Raw genomic sequence first — 19,963 nt, forward strand, 5'->3', positions numbered from 1 at the left:
CAAGATGTACAAAATGCTCTCGGTGCGAGAAACGTGTCCATTGAAGATTCGTCTCCTCGGGATTCTCAAATCTGCCAGGAGCGTTCGTCGAACGGTGAAACGTCGCAGGTCTGCTCTTCCCACGGCTGAAATATTTCGTGGACGAATAAGAACGGTGTAAGGACAATTGTATATTAATCGCAGCTCGAATGAAGCTTACACCTACAGAGTCTGTGAAGAGGAGCCGCTTATTTGGACCTCGCACGCATCTTCCTCCTCTTGCGCTTTAGCCTGCGCATCCTCTTCTTACGCCACTGCAAATCAAACGTGTCGTTAATTTCTGCTGAAACTCGCAAGTGTTTCTTTGCAGTTTAATTCTTTACAGGGAAAAACCGAAAGCAAATATTTAATTTGTTTTTTTTTTAATTATATTTTTATCAACTACTAGGGACTCCGAATTCCCGCCCGTTCTTTGTTGGTCGAGTTTAGGTTATGTTTAATAAAATATGCAGAGACCAAGATAAAACGCAGAAAAGTGCCGCTAAAAAATCATGACGAGCTTGAGTTAACTGTCAAGCTCATTATTACAGAAGCTTCTTTCGCAGCGTCACGTTAATAAAATCGTTTGCCACGCGCAAGCGAGGGTTATCGTATCACGACACAACTCGTGCATTTCGCTCGGCGAGATAATCGTATTTGTTCGAAAAACGCGATAATTATCGACGGCAATCGGGGACGGCTTACCTTAGCTCTCATTTCGCTGTTCGGACGATTCTAAATCGCCCCGGAATCACCGGATCACTCTGGATTTCGACGAGTTTCAAAACAGACCTCCTCTGAAAAACTCTCGAGGTAAAGTGAAAGATGTAGGAAACGAAGAGGCGGAATCTAACGGAAGCGTCTTGTAAAGGTCGCGCATGCATGCATCAACGCCACCAACGTGCCGCATTTGCGCAGTCGCGCAGTGCGACTCGGCGGTCGGTCTAGTCCCTAGGAAACGGAGCTTCCCATTGGACGCCAGCGGACGCCAGGCGTCGCGCATTATACATCTGCACTCCTACACCTGCACTTTCATTTTACACTTGCACCTACACTTTATCGATCCTTTCACGTTCCGCGTTCCGCCGATTCGAGAAACGCGCCGTCGCCGGCGTTCCGGACCGACAGCTGGCGCGTTCCGCGTTCCATCTGCCTTCCCGCCCGTTTAAAGCCCATCCCGCCAAAAGTGCAGTCGCAGCTGGGGCGAACTCGAGTGCGCGGGGATGCGTTTGCCGCGCGGTAAACGACGTGTTTCGTCACACAAATTCGGCAGGCGGTAACCGAACGCGTTAAATCGCTGACGTGAACGAATTTTCCGACACGACTCTCGCTTGACAAACGTTTCGAGAACTTTCGATAACTTTTCACGCGGCGGTGACTCGTGCGAGTCCGCGGAGTCGCAGCTCGTCGTTCTCGGGATCGCGTGGACGAAGAATTTCAGGGTACGTGTAATTCTTTTTCGGTTTCTCACTTGGAAAGGATTCGTCGACGCCGCGTCACGTTGGTTTCCGCGCTCGGCGATAATTTTGAGTGAAGAACGATGTCGGGTACGCAGACCACCATTTCTTTTCCCGTGCGAAAGAAGTGCGGTTTTTACGGTCGAAAGGAGGAAGTGAAGGAGGATTTCACGAACGCGACGGCGAGGGACACGCCGTCGAGGTACATCCCGGCCGTCAAGAAGATCGTCACCTTGACCAGCAGCGAGTCCGAGTCGGATTCCGATATTGAGAATACGACGAAGAAGCCAGAGGTTTACAGGGACAGAAGGACCGAGGATGCGGGCAACACGCCGAGGCGACGAAACTGCCACGAGTATGGTAAGTTCGTATAAGATACATTATTTCACTTTATTTAGGAGCAATGATAAAAGAATTGCTTTAAAGATAGATTGTTCCACATGTCACGGCGTTTTTGCACTTGGCGATAATTACACAACGTAGTTCTGCTTTATGTATCATAATATTACTGTGGATTGTTTTATTTTACATAAATTTGCTGTCAAAATGTGATAAATTATGTTTTGTTTCAGACAGGAGGGTCGAGAATGCGGGCAACACGCCAAGGCGACGAAAATGGGACGAGTCAGATGGTAGGTCTGCATAAGACACATTACTTTACTTTATTTGAAAACAATAGTAAAAGGATTACTTTAAAGACAGATTATTCCACATATTACAGCTTTCTCGTGCTTTTTGATAGTTACGCGACATAATTTTGCTTTATGCATCATAATTGTACTATGGACATTTTTATTTTACATAAATTTGTTGTCAAGATGTAATAAATTACAATTTGTTTCAGAACACACTCCTAGTCCGCCCAAACAGAGAAGAGACAAGCCACATCTGCAGTCTCCCTTGACGCCGTCTACTCTTCTCAATAAATTAGTTCTGAAATCCCCTGAAAAAGAAAGCAAATTGACTCCCAAGAAATTATTCGACTCTTACTTCTCTGAGGAAGAGAGCGAGTTAACTTCTAAGCTAGTATTAGGATCCAACAGATATCAAAACGCGCGAAAATCGTTGCACAGTTCCATAACGGAGGATTTGCCTGGAAGGGAAGAGGAATTGACTAGGCTACAGAAATATCTTCTTGAACATTTGGACCAAGAAACGTCGGGGTCCTTGTACATCTCTGGTCCCCCAGGCACCGGCAAAACCGCGTGTCTGTTTAAAATTATGCAGCAGTCGGATGTAAGGTCGAAATTCAAGGTGGTCTATATCAATTGCACCAGCATGAAATCTGCGACTGCCATTTATGCAAAAATAATCCAGGAGCTGTGCATTCCTAGCTCAACAAAGTCGAGGAAGAACAGCAAAGCCGTTATAGAGAAGTATTTAACGTCCAAACACAAGACGCTGCTTCTAGTGCTGGACGAGATAGATCAATTGGAGAGCAGAAAGCAGTCGGTGCTGTATTCCATATTCGAGTGGCCTTCCATACCGGATTCCAAGCTGATCCTCGTCGGAATTGCCAACGCCCTGGACCTGACTGACAGAATATTGCCTAGATTGCAGGCTAGATGTGAACTGAAACCGGCGTTGATGCACTTTGCCCCGTACTCCAAGCAACAGATATCTGACATAATATCTGCGAGATTGAACGAGGCGAATGCGGTTAATATTTTCACTCCGTCCGCGATACAATTTCTCGCGGGTAAGGTAGCTGCGATTTCCGGGGATATCAGGAGGGCCTTGGACATCAGCCGAAGAGTGATAGAATTGGCCGAGTCGCATCAAGTGGCGCAAGTACTGCGTCCGACAAACGATAACGGTAATTAATTTTTATGCGATGCAAGAACGTTGTAGTAATCTGTATTAATAAAAAATATTAATATTATATATTATTGTACGATGATATATATATATATTAACGTAAATTATCAAAATAAAAATAAATAATTGATATTATAAATAATTAAAGAATAATGTATGTACAACATTTGATTTTCTACTTTTAATCTAGATACAAATATAGAGACCTCAAAAAAGGAAACAATAGAGAAGCCGGTTGACTTGAAGGAAGTAGTTACGGTTCTAAATGGAGTCTATGGGGGTACACAGAATCTCAATGAAGAACAGGATACATTTCCACTTCAACAAAAACTGCTAATTTGCTCTCTATTGCTTATCCTTAATAAAGGGAAGAACAAGGATGTAACTGTTGGAAGAGTAAGCTTGTCAAAATCACGCATTACAATTATAATTAAGCGTATAAAATTTTAACTAAACTAAATTTAGTTGTAATATATAATAAGTCATATTATGTTGCAACTTTCTTTTTCAAATAGCGCTCTATTCGTTTCAGTTGTACGAGGTGTACAGAAAGGTTTGCAAGAAGCGCAACATATCCGCCGTCGACAATTCCGACTTCGTGAACATGTGCTCGTTGATAGAGACCAGGGGTATCTTGCGAGTCGTGGGCAAGAAGGAGGCGCGTTTGTGCAAAGTAAACTTGCAGTGGGATCAAGAGGAGTTGGACACGGCTTTGCAAGACAAACAGATGATGGCCAATATAATCAACGATACAAGTTGTTTATAGAACAATTAGGGAATTTTAATGTTACACCATTTTGTTACGCCTAATTTATTTTATAGCTCCTTTAATATTTTATATACATAACGTGACCATCTTGTTACCAATCGAATGTTACATTGTTATCAAGTCGTCGTCAACGTTTTTCTACATATCACTCTTTCAAAGAGAGATTTTAACGTTAGCATGAATATTTAGGCGCCGCTATTGTGTGAGACTGTACATCGCATGAGACTGATTGTATTTACCGACCATTTTATATTGTACTGAGGACGTTTGATATCATTGTAGAGAGATATATTTTTGATGATTGCAAATAAAATTTGTTTCAAGTACAAGTATATTGGGTGTATTAAATAGATCAAAGTCTAATTTTTTTGCTTGTGTTTTTCTATGTTCTTTATTTTATACTTAACCCAACGGTATGTGAACGCTAAGAAGATAAGAAACAGTTATACGGCAATAAATTCCATCTTTTTAATGTAATTTCTTTTTGCAATAAAGTTTAGAGAGGAAATATGCTAAACATTTTTAAAATAACGGTATAAATAAAAAAAAGGGAAGGCGAAAAATATTGTCCATTTCTGTTTATGTTTTCTGAGAAGAAATGTCCATCTAAAGGGAACGGGCCCATAATGTTTTACATACGGTCGTGCGAAATTGGATTTCAAGTTATGTTAGGTCAGAATTTAGGTTAGGAGATAATTATAGGTTAAGAATTCTCCGCATTGTTTACATGGTGCAGAGGCAGCAAAAAAATGGCATTACCAGAGCTTTACGTATAAGTTAAAGACTTGTACTTAAAAATTGTGTATAAATTTTGAGAAATTTCGAGGATGTATCTTAAGACAGTTAAGACACTTCTCCCCAGGACACTTTTCAACATGAGTTTAGGTTTAGTGTTTGTACTATTCTTCTGCGAATATCTCATATATTACGTGGTGCTTATACAAGTGAGTCCCCGTGTTACATTCACTGATGTGTCATGTAAGAGCTTAGACTGTTTAGGAACATCTCTCTCCTTAACGAAAATTCAAAAGTCATAATTGGTTCTTAGTGCGAATGGCCTACTTTGGACCCTCGGAAAGAGGACCCTGCTCTACGTGGGGAAGCAACGGACAGGCCTGTCAGAGCTATGTTTATAGCGGACACTCATTTATTAGGTTCCAGAGAAGGTCATTGGTTTGATAAGCTGCGAAGGTTTGTATCCCCAAGGCTGTAATTTCATATATTTCTACTAAATTATATTTTTTTTATGTATTGCATTTGCATGTGTACTGAAGACTGATGTATATTGCTCCAGGGAATGGCAAATGTACAGAGCGTTCCAAACTATGATGACGTTACACCGACCGGACGTAGTTTTTGTACTGGGTGAGTAATGCGTGTATCATTGTTTGCGATATCTTCTAAAGACTTGTTAGTTTAATTATCTCGCGATATTCAGGTGATGTTTTCGACGAGGGACAATGGTGCGGCTCTATGGAATTCGAGTATTATATAAAGAGATTCCATTCCTTATTTCATGTGCCTCAGGACACACATATCTATGTCGTCGCTGGAAATCACGATATGGGATTTCACTATGGTACGTTGAAGTATATGTATATATTCTTTGCGAAGAATCTGTCCCGAATAACGATGAATCCAGTAATAATTCCTGCTTTATACTTGAGTCGAATGTAAATATATATTTTAACAATGTACGCTTTTAGCAATCACGCCGTATCGTAATCAGCGCTTCATTCACGGCCTGAAGAGCCCGAGCGTGCGACGGTTGAGTCTAAGAGACAATCACTTTGTGCTGATCAACAGCATGGCGTTGGAAGGAGATGGTTGTTTCTTGTGCCGACCGACCGAGATCGCAGTGAATAAAATAGCTAGTAAGCTTTGCGTTCTCGTATTAACGTGCCAAGGTCTTTTCGTAATTGATTAATCGTTACACCGTCTGCGTGTGTCATATTGCAGAGGATCTGAAGTGTGCGAGAAAAATTGGCAACGATTGTCGCAACGCAAGCGCGATTTCCAGATACAGCAGGCCTATATTGCTGCAAGTCAGTCTTCCCACCATAATTCGTAAATAAGATATTTTCACAAATAACATAGGAACATAAATCCTAAAGAATCCCAAGACTAACTTTTAAACGTGAGAAAAATTCCATTTGAAAACAGAAGTATCGTTTTTTCTTCAGCATTATCCAATGTATCGAGAATCGGATGAAATGTGCAACGAATTGGATCAGGCTCCTCAGGAGTTGAAGGCTATCAAGTTCCGGGAGCGATGGGAATGCTTGTCGAAGGAAGCGTCGGAGCAGGTACGTTTGATAACTTCACTAACGGAACAGGCACACACATATTCGATACTAATGCAAAGCTCGACTTGGCCCGCAGCTTTTAGATATATTGAATCCGCGACTGATCGTCGACGGTCACACACATCACGGTTGCAGAAGGATACATCGGGACGACGTTCTGGAATTCACGATCCCGTCTTTCAGCTGGCGCAACAAGGTCAACCCATCCCTTCTGATGGTAAATCTTAAACTTTAAGATTTTGACGTTAACTCATTAATGGTCAACGTCTCACTTTCGGAAATATTACAAGCTACAGAGCGAAGAAATAAAAATGGAGTAAAGGGGTACAAAAATGTTGCTAACTTAAGGAGTATTATTTATTATTAGCTAAAAATAATATTGGGTAAATAATATTCCTCAAACTCTTTTCGTCTGATTTTCAGGCATGAAATTAATAATTATTTAATTCTGGTATTAAACTGGGATCTTAATCTTTTAGAAGATAGAAGCATAATATGCTTAACTAGAATTCTTTATAGTCTTAATATTATTATGGCTTTCTCAATGAGTTAATTGTCCCCTGTTGGGACGCAATATATCCGCGAATTATTTGTATTTCAGGGTACTTTCACTCCCAGCAATTACTCCGTCTCCAAATGCTACATGCCCATGGAATCTACTGTGATCACTATTTATAGATGTAGTCTCCCATGCATGCTGATATATCTGATTATAAAACTCAGGCCGAGGCGGCACGCGTACTCGCGTTTGAAAATGCCTTGACTAAATCTATCGTGACACGTTCGAATGCGAACGAGCGTATAATAATTCTATATACAATGCAATTTATGGAGGCTATAATTCTCGAAATTAGGACATATCTGTATACACTTTTCGTCACGCTATCCATCACGTATTATTTACAACAGTAATAGTATAAAATACTTTGTGATATATCATAATTATAACGATGTCGATCTCGATGTACATAGAATTCTATTATGGAGAACTTGAGACATGTTTACTAAAATCTTGTAAGTACCAACGAATTTTATATAAGTGCGTTAAAAAAAAAATTTACAAATCGAATCTCAACGGAACTGGACGCACAGAGGTTTGTGATGACATGATCCGAAAGCTGAAGAATGAAAACGTGCACTCGTATGAATGTAAAGTAAACACACAAAATTATGTTATTATTCATATACATTGCATACCGCGCTTATTGTTATAATAATAATAATAATCGGCCGAGACAGTTGCATGTTGTATTCTTACATTAAAGGAAACAATAAACACTTTAGACTGGCTCATTTTTATCGGCTATAATACTTTCGCACATTGACTGTTACTAATATCACATTACTTGAATATTTTTACAGAGTCCCTTGGTCTTCGACAAGAAACGTTATTGATATAGCCAACGTCCAACTGTTCGTAGATCAGTTCGATTATTTTCTCGTGTGTATGTATACATATATATATGTATGTCGTAAATCATAAGTACTCACGGGAGAAACCTTGCAACTAAGTATTATATAAATAAAATAGATTTATTATACATTGGAGCTCCACATTCGCGCCTTCCCTAAGCGCATATTTCGTGTACATTCCCAAGTATGAAAAGCTTATTTTCCGCCATAAAAAAAGGAAGTGATAAACAGAAAACTGATTTTTGCAATGTTTTAAAATAAAGATATTAGAAGAACTTCTTTCTCTCTTCGCTGCGATATTTATCTTAAAATAAATAAAATAAAAAAAAGTATCAAGAAAGAAAAAAATGTTTTCTTGAAAGGACCTCTATCTTTCAATATATATCTTTTCCCTATTGTCTCTCAATCTTTATATTCGCGACAGTTTTGCAAATCCTAAGCCGTGCGACAAACATGGAGCTTACATTGTACTCATTATGACGGACGCAAGAATAGACACGTAGAAACCTTACGTCAATACATCAAATATGCGTACACGTGTCATAAAATCTTGTGCAAAGTTCGCAGTTTCAAAATTTCACGTGGAAGATGAGATGCATCCGCTTCGATTCACTTATTGTTCCTACACGATACGAAAACTTCAGCTTTCTGCCTCTCTCTCTCTCTCTCTCTCGCTCGCTCCCTTTCTCTCGCTCGGTTAAATTAAGTCTAAATTTATTTCACTTGCATTACTCTAACGATAATTTTGACTAGTCTATTTTGACGGCCGCGTATATTTTCCTGATGAAGGCGTACGCGGCGAAGAAGCCGATCGTGCCGGTCAGCAACCAGAATGTGAGGACCATTAACGCGGTGTAGCCGAAATACATGAGAGTCGGCACCAGCTCGGTGATCTTCAGTTTGGTGACAAAGTAAAAGACGGAATACGCAAGCACGTAGACCGCCGATCCACCGCTTACGATGAAACTGCGCCACCACCACCTATAATCCTGAAATCAAAACATCAAAGCGTAAGAATAAGAATATTACAAAAGCTAGGAAAAAATACGAATCAAGAAGACAGAAAGAGCATTCAAACTGCAAATGATAGAACATAGAAAAATTGAATTCAAAGTCCAAATAAAGATATAAAAATCTTCCTTAAATAAAAATTAAATATGGCATTGAATATTAAATCAAAGAGACCGCTTTTGGTAATTTTCTCGTTGCACTTACTTCGCCGCACAACTGGAAGTAGACCATGACTATCGATATTTGCGAGCACGAGATTACAAGGATACAGAAAACGAGGAATAGAAATCCAAAAAGATAATAAAACTGATTTTCCCACAGCGCAGTCAGGATGAAGAACAGTTCTATGAATACCGCGCCGAATGGTAAGATTCCAGCCATTAGAGTGCTGCAAAGATTATTTCCTTTATTAATATTTAATAGTAAAAAATTATTTATATATCAACTTAAAATAATATTGTTAATATATAATTGTACAAGTATATTATATAATATATTTCTACAACTGATATTTATTAGTAGCGAAATAATAGAAAAAAGTGAATTGAAATTCTCTTCTCAAACTTACCATAATATTGGATTCATGTACCATAGCTGTTCAGGAACTTGTCTAGGGATTTGATTCGTTCTAACGGGATGCGTAAAGGGCTGCTTGCGATAGCCAAAGAAGTAACCGAGATAGACGAGAGGTAGTGAGATGCCGAACCAGAGGCACAGCAGGGCCACCATTGTGGTGAAGGGAACCGCACCAGAGCTGTGTTTTCCCCATATGAAGAAATTTAGGAAGAAGCATGTCGTGAAGACTATACCTGGATAGAATGTCGCCGTCTGCAGCAATAAATATTAATCCTTATATTAGAAATTACGATACATATGTTTCGTGAATTAATCGTGGAAAATTGTACAAGTTAATTATGCAGAAAAACATATTCACGTTATATTAATAACTCATAGTGTAATCTATGTTTCTTACCAGTAAAGCGGCTCTTCTCCACTCTCGACCCCGCATAGTTTTGTACAATCGAGCTGAGAAATAGCCAGCGATTAAACCGGAAAACACATACAAAAATATCGCGCAGGTGCCCAAGGCTCCTCGACTCGCCGGCGACAGCATTCCCAGCATCGCGAAGACTGCAGGAATACAGACAGGTATAAACAAATATGTAGTCGCTGTACTTTACGTTGCATTGCTAGGATTCAATATGTGTTCCTACATATCGTGATTAAAGCCATGAAAAATATCTGGATGCCGCTGCCGATCACGGCGGCGAATAAGCGCGAGTTGGTCGGCGGTCGGAACACGTCTCCATGAACCAATTTCCAACCGGTCTCCTCGATGGTTTCATCCAGACCTGCCAAACTGTCACTCTCGCCCGCGTTGTAACGGGCTATGTCCCTTCTGAGTGTTCTCACCATGATCATCGTAAGAATTCCTGCAATAAGTACATAATCCAAAAATTAATACCCCGAAATTAATTTGTTTTTAATTAGATATTTTTTGCTACTTCGAAAATCGAGGAAATAAAGTTTTTGTATCGACTTTGTCATATTTTATCGAATAGTCACAAAATTTGTCCAATGTCGTCGTGCGTCGCGTAATACACTCGCAAATTTGTGTCACGAAATATTGCAGAAGCTTGAAATGCGAGAATCTCTAAAGTTTTGCCTTATATCGTAGTCGCTGCTCATTCTCACCAGATAAGAAGAAAACGACAATGAGAGAATTGATGATCGAGAACCAGTGAATTTCGACGTCGCTCATGCCGAGGTACACGTCCCATCTGCTCGCCCAGCTGACGTCCGACTGTTTCCATTCCACCGAGTACAGGAAGAGGAGACTCGTGCCTTTTGGATTGACAAACTGCGGGCTGGCCTCGCTCGGTAGAATGCAAGTGTTCCCGTCGAACTTCAATTGAGTTGTGTCGATGGATCGAGCTTCCACCTCGAATCCAACTACTCTAAATTCATTTCTGTAAAAAAAAAAGAAAAGGTAAAACGATTTTTATCACAATTTCCTCCATCATCTCTGTAAAATCTTTTGCGGATGTATGGAATGGATACTAACTCGCCGTGTTTGTGATAGCTCAACTTTAGCTTAAGATAATTATTGATGTACACTAGATCGTTCATGATTCCACCGAGGCGATACCCTTGATAGACCACCACGTTATTCGTTTCTTTGTGTTTCTTCTTGGTAGCTGCCGGCAGATTATCTATCAACCTGAAAAAGATCCAGGATAAAGACGACGTAAAACGCATCTTCTTGTAACGTATAATAATGAAATTCTCACAGGTGCACGAAATATTCATGCTGGACCATCTGGATGACGTGCTGGGAATTTGCCTCGTCCCAAGTCATCAATTTAGATGGCTTGTGACACAGTAGCCTGCAGGTGATGTCTTCTCCCATTACAACTTCATATGGGGTGTTTACTATCCTGGAAAGCAAAGATAAGAATTATTAAAATTTGGAACGATCAGAAAAATTGGATAATAGCATTAATATAAAGAAAGGTGCTTTCTTTTAGAGAAGATCTTTACCTGTCGCCACGCAACACCTCTCCCAAATTCTCCGACTTATAAATGAAGGTTCCATTCTTGGGTAAGCAAAATGGAAGGGAATAATATTCATATGGTAGTTGCGTGTGGGTGCTGGTCATCTTGACCGCTTTAACGTCGATCTTCTGGCCTTTCTTGAACTCCACTGGAGCGACTCCGGGCACGTAGAAGCCATTTGTCTCTATCAGGAGGCATATCACCACTAGCACGGCACCATTTCTCTGTAATCTTCCCTGCATCGAAAGATTTTACTGATTAACACAAAATCGCGACTATTAACGTCGCAAGATACTGAATCCGATCGCACCAATGCGTGGTGGGAATTTTTTTTTCAAAACGCATCGTTTTATCAATGACATTAGTGAAAGCGTTCGATCAACGCTTACGCAATCAATTTATGGTAATAAAAAGTCTTCTTTGTGAACGAGTAAAAATACTGACAGCGACAAACGGTCGCTTCTTTGCATACAAATTTACGACGGACTCGTAAAAATCCGACGACACGCAATCGCGCTACTGTAAACACCTACAACGGAGTGAATCATCCGATCTACGCGGCACGTGCGGAAACGGCGGGGAAAAACGCGCAACGAGCCGATCGCGCGATTGACGTCGCGAGTCGTCAGTCTCGCCTCGGGAGCGATCTTCTCTGCGGGAAAACGTGCGGAAAAGGAGAGGAGAGCCTTGCAAGGGCCGTGTCATGCCCGGCCACGTAGCGACTCCGCTCTCTGCTCCGGGAATCTGTCCCGGGGTGGAAGGGTGCCTCGGCGGGAACGAGCGGGAACGATCGCACCTACCATTCTACGCGCGTGTTATGACTTTTCGACGAGGATCGCGCGCCACGCTGTCTCTCGTTAGTCTCGCCCTCGGGGTCTCTCGCGTCTCGCCACCAGCCACCACCTCGCGCGAGCTCTCGCCCACCGACAGCCTGCACGTCTAGAGTGAAGTTGCCGCCGCGCGGCCGCGCGCTGAAGCTGGCCGCGGGCCGGCCGCGCCGGCGCGGCGCGCCAACGTCGCGCGGGGAGAATCCCTAGAATCCCTAGCCGCGTCGCGGCGCCCTCGCGACCCTCGCGCCCTCTCGACGAGGACGAGACTGGACGAGACGCGGTAAAAAGAGAAAAAAACAATCTCGCGGACAGGAAGTCGATCGAATCCGACGACGGAGGCTCGGGAATAACCGAGGACTCCCGGCGATTTCTCCGTATTTATCGCGAATCGCAAAAATTTGGTCGATCGGTGCCGTCGGTCGCGGCGACGACGGCGATTACGGGCTCGTCTCGCGGACGGGCGAGCACGTTTCGAAGATGGCGCCGCTCCTGGCCCTCGTCGGCCGACCGGAAGTGCAGTCTCGTTGAGGGACGAAAGGCGATTCTCTCGGCCGACCGAACGTCGGACGTCCGTCGTTTCGCGGAGCCGGAAAAATCGCGCGACGCCGATCGCGCGCGGTGGCGGAGCGGTCCGCGTCGGCACGCGGACCCTAGGAACTCGCGCGACGGTCGCTCGGCTGACCAGACTTTTCCGAGCGAAAAAATATACCCCCCCGAAAAGGAAAATATCGTCCCACGTGGGGACTCGTTTAATTACAAGTTACGTTGTTTGGATATGCGTCTGTCCGGCTGATTTTTCACGCGGAAGCATGGTGCAGGTGAGTGGCGTGCCGTCCGCGCGTTATCGCCGCGTAATTCGGCCGCGCCGCGCGGTATCCGCCGCGTTTTTCTGCCCGTGTCGCCGTCGGGAATTTTTGATTGTTTTTTTTTTCCCTCCGCTGTCATCCATTAGTAAATAGGAAAGATGGCAGCAGATTATTGCGCTTTTTTCCCCGTGCCTTCGGTCCCGGGCGGACATTTTTCCCGGGGCACCGCAGCGGCCCGGGGCGAGTTTCTCGCCGTAATTACCGTCGAAATCGGCCGCCGAGCGCGTTTCCACGCACGGGATTCGCCGCGCCGACCGTTTTTCTGAATGAAACGCCGCGGTCACCGGGACGTACGCGATACCCGCCGCACTCGCCCACACGGGGCCGCCGCGTACCGCGCGAGACCCGCCGCTCGCGTGGGCGTTACGCGAGGAGAACGTCCCGGCGGTTTCGCCTCCGCTTAACCTATGCGCCTATGCGCGCGGGAAACGATCTGCGACAGTGCGACGTAAATAAACGCGACGCGACGCGCTCCGCGTGCCCCCGCGAGTATCCCGCGCTCCCGCACCCCGACGGACCCGACGATGATCGTAAGACTCGGCGGGGACTATTGTTATTATGATTTTTTGACTGGTCTTTTTTAACGATTCGTTTCCTCTTCGCAGGCTATCGACGAGATGGAGCAGAGGGACCTGCCGCAGGCGTTCCGCCTGCTGGGGGAGATGAACGCCAACGTCCTCCAGGTGAACCAGCTCGTGGACAACATGCTGGTGCGCGTGAAGAACGGCGAGATCTCCACGGACAAGGGCCTCAGCTTCCTAGAGATGAAGTACCACATGCTACTCTCGTATCTCATCAACCTGACCTACGTCGTCCTGAGAAAATGCTCCGGCGAGCGTATCGAGGGCGACCCGTCGATCGACCGTCTGATCGAGATCAGGACTGTCCTAGAGAAAATCCGACCAATAGACCACAAGCTTAAGTACCAAATAGATAAGCTCGTCAAGACGGCGGTGACCGGCACCATCAACAGCGACGATCCCAGCAACTTCAGGGCGAATCCCGACGCGTTGGTCGCCAAGTTTGACAGCGAGGACTCGGACAGCGATCAGGAGGAGGATGCGGATGGTGTCAAGTCAACGACGCAGCAGTCCAGGAAATCTAACGTTTACGTGCCGCCGAAACTCGCCGCGGTGCATTACGGTCAGTTGCTGATTTTGACAAAATTTTCATAACTTTACATGATTATTTTTTATCTCTTCTCTCGTTTGCTCGTTAATCACAAGTTGTTGTAATTTTTCCAGATGGCGACGAAACAATGGCGGAGAAGATTCGCAAGGCCGGCGAGAGAGCTCGCAGACGCGTCGTGTCAAATACGGTGTTGCGGGAACTGAAGGAGGAGTATCTGGACGCGCCTGTGGAGGACAGCCAAGGTCTGGGCGAGAAGCGAGCGATTCTGGTGCGCGAGGACAAGCGGAAGACCGAGTACGAGGAGAATTACATGACGCGTTTGCCCGTCACCAAGCAGGAGAAGCATAGACGTCGCCAGATGACGACTCTGGGCACTCTCGGCGACGAGATCACCACTTTCGGGGAGTCATCCACCAAGACCGCTAAGAAGAGAAAAGCTCAGAGGAAGGGCAAAGCTAAAAAGAGTAAGAGATCTTCCCCCGTAATAGCTCTACGCGAATGCGCACTCTCGGCGAGACGGGGTGCTAAAATCGAAAATTTACGTTGCAGGTTTCAAGAAAAAACGGCATCATTAAGAGCATGATGAAGAGACGACTCTGGGACTTTGGACGAGACCCCGGGTTTCATTACAGCATTAACGATTAAGGTAAAAAGTAAAGGAAAAAAAAAGAAAAATAAATTTACTCGACTTCTTCTTCGAAACAAAAGCAGATGCCACTAATAATCGTTATTAAGTTAAGCTAAAGATAACATCGTAACATCTAGTAATAAAAAAAAAATTGACAACGTGTGTCGAGACGGTGGAGGTAACAATAGCACGATGGTAATTTATTACTGTATAAGACATACTAATGGTCGTGTAATTGATAATTCTAGTTAATAATGATTTTAATCTTTAACTGTTGTCTGAGAGATCAATTTTGATCTGTGGAGTTGAGAGACGAGATCCATCGAGAAAAAGAAAAACCGGTATTCCACGGTGAGTGCGAATGCGGTGAGAAACAACGTCGAGGTAACGATGGCACATACGAGCTTAAATGGAAATTATGTGTCGTAATAGCGTAATATTGTATTGTAATGTTGGATCGAGTAGCGCGGACTTAACGGCTCCAGGATTGAAAATTGTGAATTACACGTAAAAGTTGAAAGCAGAACATTCCTCTGCTTTATTTTGAAATATTCTCCGGCTATATAGAAATGAACGAAGGGAGGAGGAAATCAGTAAACATAGCAGGAGAGACGATATTGAATTAATTGTTAACGAAAAGCGTAAAAATCACAAGACATTCACATAGTAAAAACGCGCGGGTCATAAAAACTCAAGATTTAAAAAACAAAGAGAAGAAAACAATAGAGGGAAAAAAAGTTCTTTAGGAAACTGCACGCACTCGGCGCAATCTTTGAAAGCAAGCTTTTCGGAAAACATTTTGGGAAAAAAAAAACAAGCGAAAAAAGAGGAAAAGAAGCAAAAAACGATATTTCGTCGATATCGCATGTCTTAGGATTTTCTCGCTGTCTTAGAGTAGTGAAGTAGTTACTAGTTTTACTATATTATATGTATGTTTCGTTTGTGTTTTTCCCCTGGTGAAACTGTTGAGGCTATTACAAAACATTTTGAATGTGAGTCATGTTTTTACGTTAAGTCTCATTTGTCTTTTATTATTACAATGTGCTTGTGCATTGTATATCTGTTGTTTTTGCGTTGGTTTTAAGTCGTTAAACTTATATTGATGGTAATATAAGGATAACACGAGCGTGTCAAAATTCAAAATTGTCGTCATGTTCTCAGATTTCATTTCGATTGATTGTTTGTTTGATTTCTCAGAGGGAGAGAGAGGGGGAGCCTGTCATATCGCACACTAACGGATAGAAAGTGAACGAACGAAGGAACAAACGAACGAACGAACGAACGAAGACTCCGGGCGAAAATCACTTCTGCAAGCCTGATAAATAGGATATATCTATATATATATATACAATCAAATCGTGTGTGCGCGCGCGGAAGGGGGGCTGAGAATCGCATTGTCGATTGTGGTTTTCTTCCCCTCAAATAGGTTGCATTTTTTTTTTCTTAACGTTGTTAGACGCGGGGCGCCTCGCTTCGTCGCGGCGTTCCCCGGGTGGAAATGTTCCTTTAAAGTAGCGAAGTTGAGCGACACATATTGTTCTATGCAGAGAATACGTACGTTAGATATATGCGTTATATAGCCACATTGCTCATTCCCTGCAGAAGTGATGATGCCACCCATCCTGTTTGCCCTCGCGAGAGGCAACTTAACTCGGTTCGCTGCGTATGCTGGCCAAGGGCTCAACCATCCATAGATATTATATTTTTTACAGAAGTGTTCATAGATTGAGCCAACTTGGCGCGGCGCCGACGGATATGTTACACGCCTCCCCCTCTCCTCGACGATCTGTGAAGACGATTAATTAAAGGAGAAAAAAAAAGGGAAAAAATGTGATAATGATTATTCATGAAATAATAGTTAAAGAGAAACTTAAACAAAATAGCACAATCGCTGGGCATTATTTACAAAGTGCTAGCAAGCCTAATGTCAGCAGCCTTGTCGTATTTGGTATTTAAAAAAAAAAAATGAAATTGAAAAACGCCGAATTGCGGACGGATTTTTCGCGGAACATCCAACGCTTTTGAAGAGACACACGCGCGCGTTATTAATACGGGATTGATTTCCCGAGCGCGCGCGCGCAAAAGAGAAAGACAGAGAGAAAAAAAAAGAAAAGAAAATCGGGAATTGAAATGGAATTTGTCCGACGTTCGGCTTCCTCATACTCCATTGCATATAGACGATAATTTTGTGAAGCACACCTATGACCAGCGCGAGCTGCGAGCCCGGAAAAAGATATAGCTATGTATACGTCGATCAACGCACTTTCATAATCGCCCAGTCAGATTTCGATTACTGCCGGTACGATATGCCGATAACGATATTTTGCAATAGGCCTCGAAACACTTTGCATTCGTACGCGCTCACGAAATAGCATCCTGCGATACACTGGACTTTTTTATACGTATAGATTAAACGACACGCGGTTTCTTCGGGCTTGCGGTCGCAAGTGTGATAGGTGCGCGAAGGAGTATTCATACGACACACAACATATCCACACACGCAACATATAGCAGCAAGGTAATAGGATTACATTGAATACACTACCTCAAATCAATAGTAATATGGATTTACAGTAATACGGGGAAAAAAAAAAGAGAAAAACTCCGTAGCGGTCGCGCTCGCTCCGTTGTTGTTACGAACTTGGATTCTTTACGCCGACGTTTTTTTACGGAACGTATTTCCACCGAACTTTGTTGTGAAGGATGTATGTACAGTGGATTTATTCGCCTTAGAACACTCTCGCCAATCCTATATTAACCCTAGGAGACGCAGGTGTAATTTTACAGTAAATCATAGGACTTCCTTGGAGACTGCGATCCTGCGATGATCGAAAATTCATTTAAAAAAGAATTGTAGATCTAGAGCGGATCTCCATTCCGTTTTTCGTTTTCCGATGATTTGAACGACTTGTAAGAAAGAAATCCAGTTGACGTTTAAAATGTTTCAATCCATCCCAGACCTTTATTCAGCACGGGATAATGATTGAATTAGAATTTGATGTTTAATTGGTCGTTAACTCGAGCATTTAACTCGACATTCCCGTTGGATCCCGTGTTTCCCAGGGTTATAAGGAAAGGACCTACAAATGTACAAATATATATATTAGGAAGATATTGCGAGAGCGTTGCCGCTGCGGACTTTTAAAAGAGTAGTCCTTCAAATCCAACAACGCTGCCGAATGCCGAACTGAAAAAAAAGAAAAAAAAGAAAAAGGAAAGAAAGAAAAGTATCAAGAAGTATCTTTGCAGCAGAGACGGAATGATGATAGGGATGATTTATTGACTACATTCATAGTCTTTGAAGAGTAACGACGTTTGATTTGTATATTGGTGAATTTTTCTGTAATTTTATGTACACTATATAAATGACAATTCTCAACGTGTGAGCGAGAGAGACTGTGAGAACGGAGAGCGAGAGAGAAATAAAGGGTAAGACAGAGGAGAGAAAGAGAGAAAGTTTACCTTGTACATTTAAAAATTGTGGTTATTACGAATGAATTATTATTAATTATTATTATTATCACGGATTATACTATGATTATTATTATCATCATGTAGAATGCTTCTTACTGACTGAATAAAATGTTTTCAATGTCTAAGATCACCACCTTTTCGCTATATACACAACTTCTCCAATATATACATGTATTACATTTTTATATTGAGGCACTCGAAGATAAGTTATACATTCAGAAGTTTTGTATTAATCATTAATTAAATCTTCATTTCAAAACAGTTTTCATAATCGCAATTTTCTTGTCTTTTCGGCAGATTTGCTGCTTTAACGTTTGTACTCTTCTACGTAAATGTTTAATCTGAAAACTGCTCGTCTTCCTAATTGCTTCCATATTCGAAGCGTTCATATTCCATATTCTTTCAGGCGAGATTCTCGTTCCCCTGTCTTGAGTTGCTTTCTGCAATAAGGAAAGCGAAGTGTTTGTTCCTTTGTCACATTTTGAAACTGCAATGAAATTTATTCCTTAATCTTCTATGCATATAAACCTGTCCTAACATTATCAACCAAAAGTATGTAATTTGCGAAACTTACGAACGGCAGAATGTTGGTCGAGGTTACTTTCCGTCTTCACTTGAGTGTTTAAAAACTTGGGTAGTGCTGACGCTGAAATAAATCAACATAATTTTATGAGACAAAGATTTATCTAAAAAAATCTGAAACTATATCAATAAAAAAAACAGGTCAAATCCAAGTTAGAAAAAATTGATGAAAGAAATACTTTTGATAATGGTATAATATTTTTAATCGATTATCAAAACATTTTTATTTTGTTTCACCTGTTTCGACTGTATCCATCTTGTCATACAGATCCTCAAATATCTGTAATTATGTATATTGATTAAAATTCTCATTTATTTTTAGTTCTATAAAAAGTTCTATGGTATCATTGGTTTTTTTTCCAACGCTTACATGTGGAACAGCATTTTCTCTCAATCTCACGTACACCAAAGACGTACGATCTATATGTTCTTCCTTGAAATGAAGAGAACACAGACGACTTCTATTGTTAATATTTTTGTTCTCGAGTCTCAATATCCTTATCCATTCTGCTCTTCTGACAGGATCGGAAGGAAATCTGCAAAGTGGCGGTATATCATATAAAAAAATATACGATAATGTTACTTGTTCGTGTTTACATTCAATTATAGAGCAAGAATATTTAAAAAAAAAATGTAATTTATAAAAATTACGAGAATTAGAAAAAGATTACTTTATTTTTCAAGTTACGTTAAGGTATTAACCTTATACTCACACATGAAACGTTATTTTCATTACTTTCTCTAATTCAATTTGCACCACGGGCTTTCTCTTAATATCCATGGTATTTCCACATGCAATAGCGGCGCAACGTACAGGCATCCTTTCCTCCTATAAAAAACGTTCTTTGTTATTTTGTTTACATGACAGATCGCTCTGAAGTATACCGCTAGTCGCGGCCATGCCTGAATAAACAATTTTACACAAGCCTATGGGGCAGCAGGGCAGAAACGTGTGTCCTAGGAACTTCAGCTACCGATATTTTCGTTCCCAGAAAGCGACTCTTTCTATTGGACATTGAGCGCATCGTGAAGTTGCCTCTTCGTGAAATTGCTCCGAACTCCGAAGTGGTCCTTGATTCTTGAATGAAACAACGTGCCGCAACT

At 42.1% G+C, this 19,963-nt stretch overlaps 4 protein-coding genes across 7 annotated transcripts; 2 read left to right on the top strand and 2 right to left on the bottom strand.

The window, feature by feature from the left end:
* Window positions 1–1,107: 1,107 nt before the first annotated feature.
* LOC139821833 (uncharacterized) lies at window positions 1,108–7,663 on the top strand. The gene is made up of 13 exons (XM_071793191.1): window positions 1,108–1,835; window positions 2,048–2,107; window positions 2,320–3,291; window positions 3,484–3,689; window positions 3,826–3,966; window positions 5,111–5,253; window positions 5,357–5,427; window positions 5,501–5,641; window positions 5,769–5,936; window positions 6,022–6,107; window positions 6,246–6,368; window positions 6,445–6,585; window positions 6,970–7,663. Exons 1-13 carry the CDS (start codon window positions 1,559–1,561, stop codon window positions 7,129–7,131), a joined length of 2,691 nt encoding a protein of 896 aa, XP_071649292.1. The 5' UTR covers window positions 1,108–1,558; the 3' UTR covers window positions 7,132–7,663.
* Tm9sf4 (transmembrane 9 superfamily protein member 4) lies at window positions 7,189–12,326 on the bottom strand. The gene is made up of 10 exons (XM_071793177.1): window positions 12,149–12,326; window positions 11,334–11,584; window positions 11,084–11,230; window positions 10,858–11,013; window positions 10,488–10,762; window positions 10,007–10,225; window positions 9,766–9,923; window positions 9,361–9,620; window positions 8,997–9,180; window positions 7,189–8,770 (listed from the first exon to the last, which is right to left on the bottom strand). Exons 1-10 carry the CDS (start codon window positions 12,149–12,151, stop codon window positions 8,531–8,533), a joined length of 1,893 nt encoding a protein of 630 aa, XP_071649278.1. The 5' UTR covers window positions 12,152–12,326; the 3' UTR covers window positions 7,189–8,530.
* Window positions 12,327–12,697: 371 nt separating this feature from the next.
* On the top strand, window positions 12,698–18,405 carry LOC139821829 (neuroguidin). 2 transcript variants are annotated; one of them, XM_071793183.1, is made up of 4 exons: window positions 12,698–12,996; window positions 13,650–14,187; window positions 14,289–14,639; window positions 14,725–18,405. In XM_071793183.1, exons 1-4 carry the CDS (start codon window positions 12,988–12,990, stop codon window positions 14,748–14,750), a joined length of 924 nt encoding a protein of 307 aa, XP_071649284.1. In that variant the 5' UTR covers window positions 12,698–12,987; the 3' UTR covers window positions 14,751–18,405. The 2 variants fall into 2 exon arrangements, with proteins under 2 accessions (XP_071649284.1, XP_071649285.1); XM_071793184.1 differs by lacking the exon at window positions 12,698–12,996 and adding an exon at window positions 13,129–13,574.
* Window positions 18,101–19,916, bottom strand: LOC139821832 (THAP domain-containing protein 2-like). Of its 3 annotated transcripts, none has more exons than XM_071793188.1 (6): window positions 19,781–19,916; window positions 19,573–19,688; window positions 19,230–19,395; window positions 19,097–19,139; window positions 18,852–18,923; window positions 18,101–18,764 (listed from the first exon to the last, which is right to left on the bottom strand). In XM_071793188.1, the coding sequence occupies exons 2-6, from the start codon at window positions 19,677–19,679 to the stop codon at window positions 18,526–18,528; spliced, it is 627 nt and encodes a 208-aa protein (XP_071649289.1). In that variant the 5' UTR covers window positions 19,680–19,688; window positions 19,781–19,916; the 3' UTR covers window positions 18,101–18,525. The 3 variants fall into 3 exon arrangements, with proteins under 3 accessions (XP_071649289.1, XP_071649290.1, XP_071649291.1); XM_071793189.1 differs by lacking the exon at window positions 19,781–19,916 and adding an exon at window positions 19,745–19,751; XM_071793190.1 differs by lacking the exon at window positions 19,781–19,916 and having other exon boundaries at window positions 18,852–18,917; window positions 19,573–19,774.
* Between the last annotated feature and the right edge of the window lie 47 nt (window positions 19,917–19,963).

Source organism: Temnothorax longispinosus, chromosome 11, assembly GCF_030848805.1.
Source record: "Temnothorax longispinosus isolate EJ_2023e chromosome 11, Tlon_JGU_v1, whole genome shotgun sequence".
Taxonomy (NCBI): domain Eukaryota; kingdom Metazoa; phylum Arthropoda; class Insecta; order Hymenoptera; family Formicidae; genus Temnothorax; species Temnothorax longispinosus.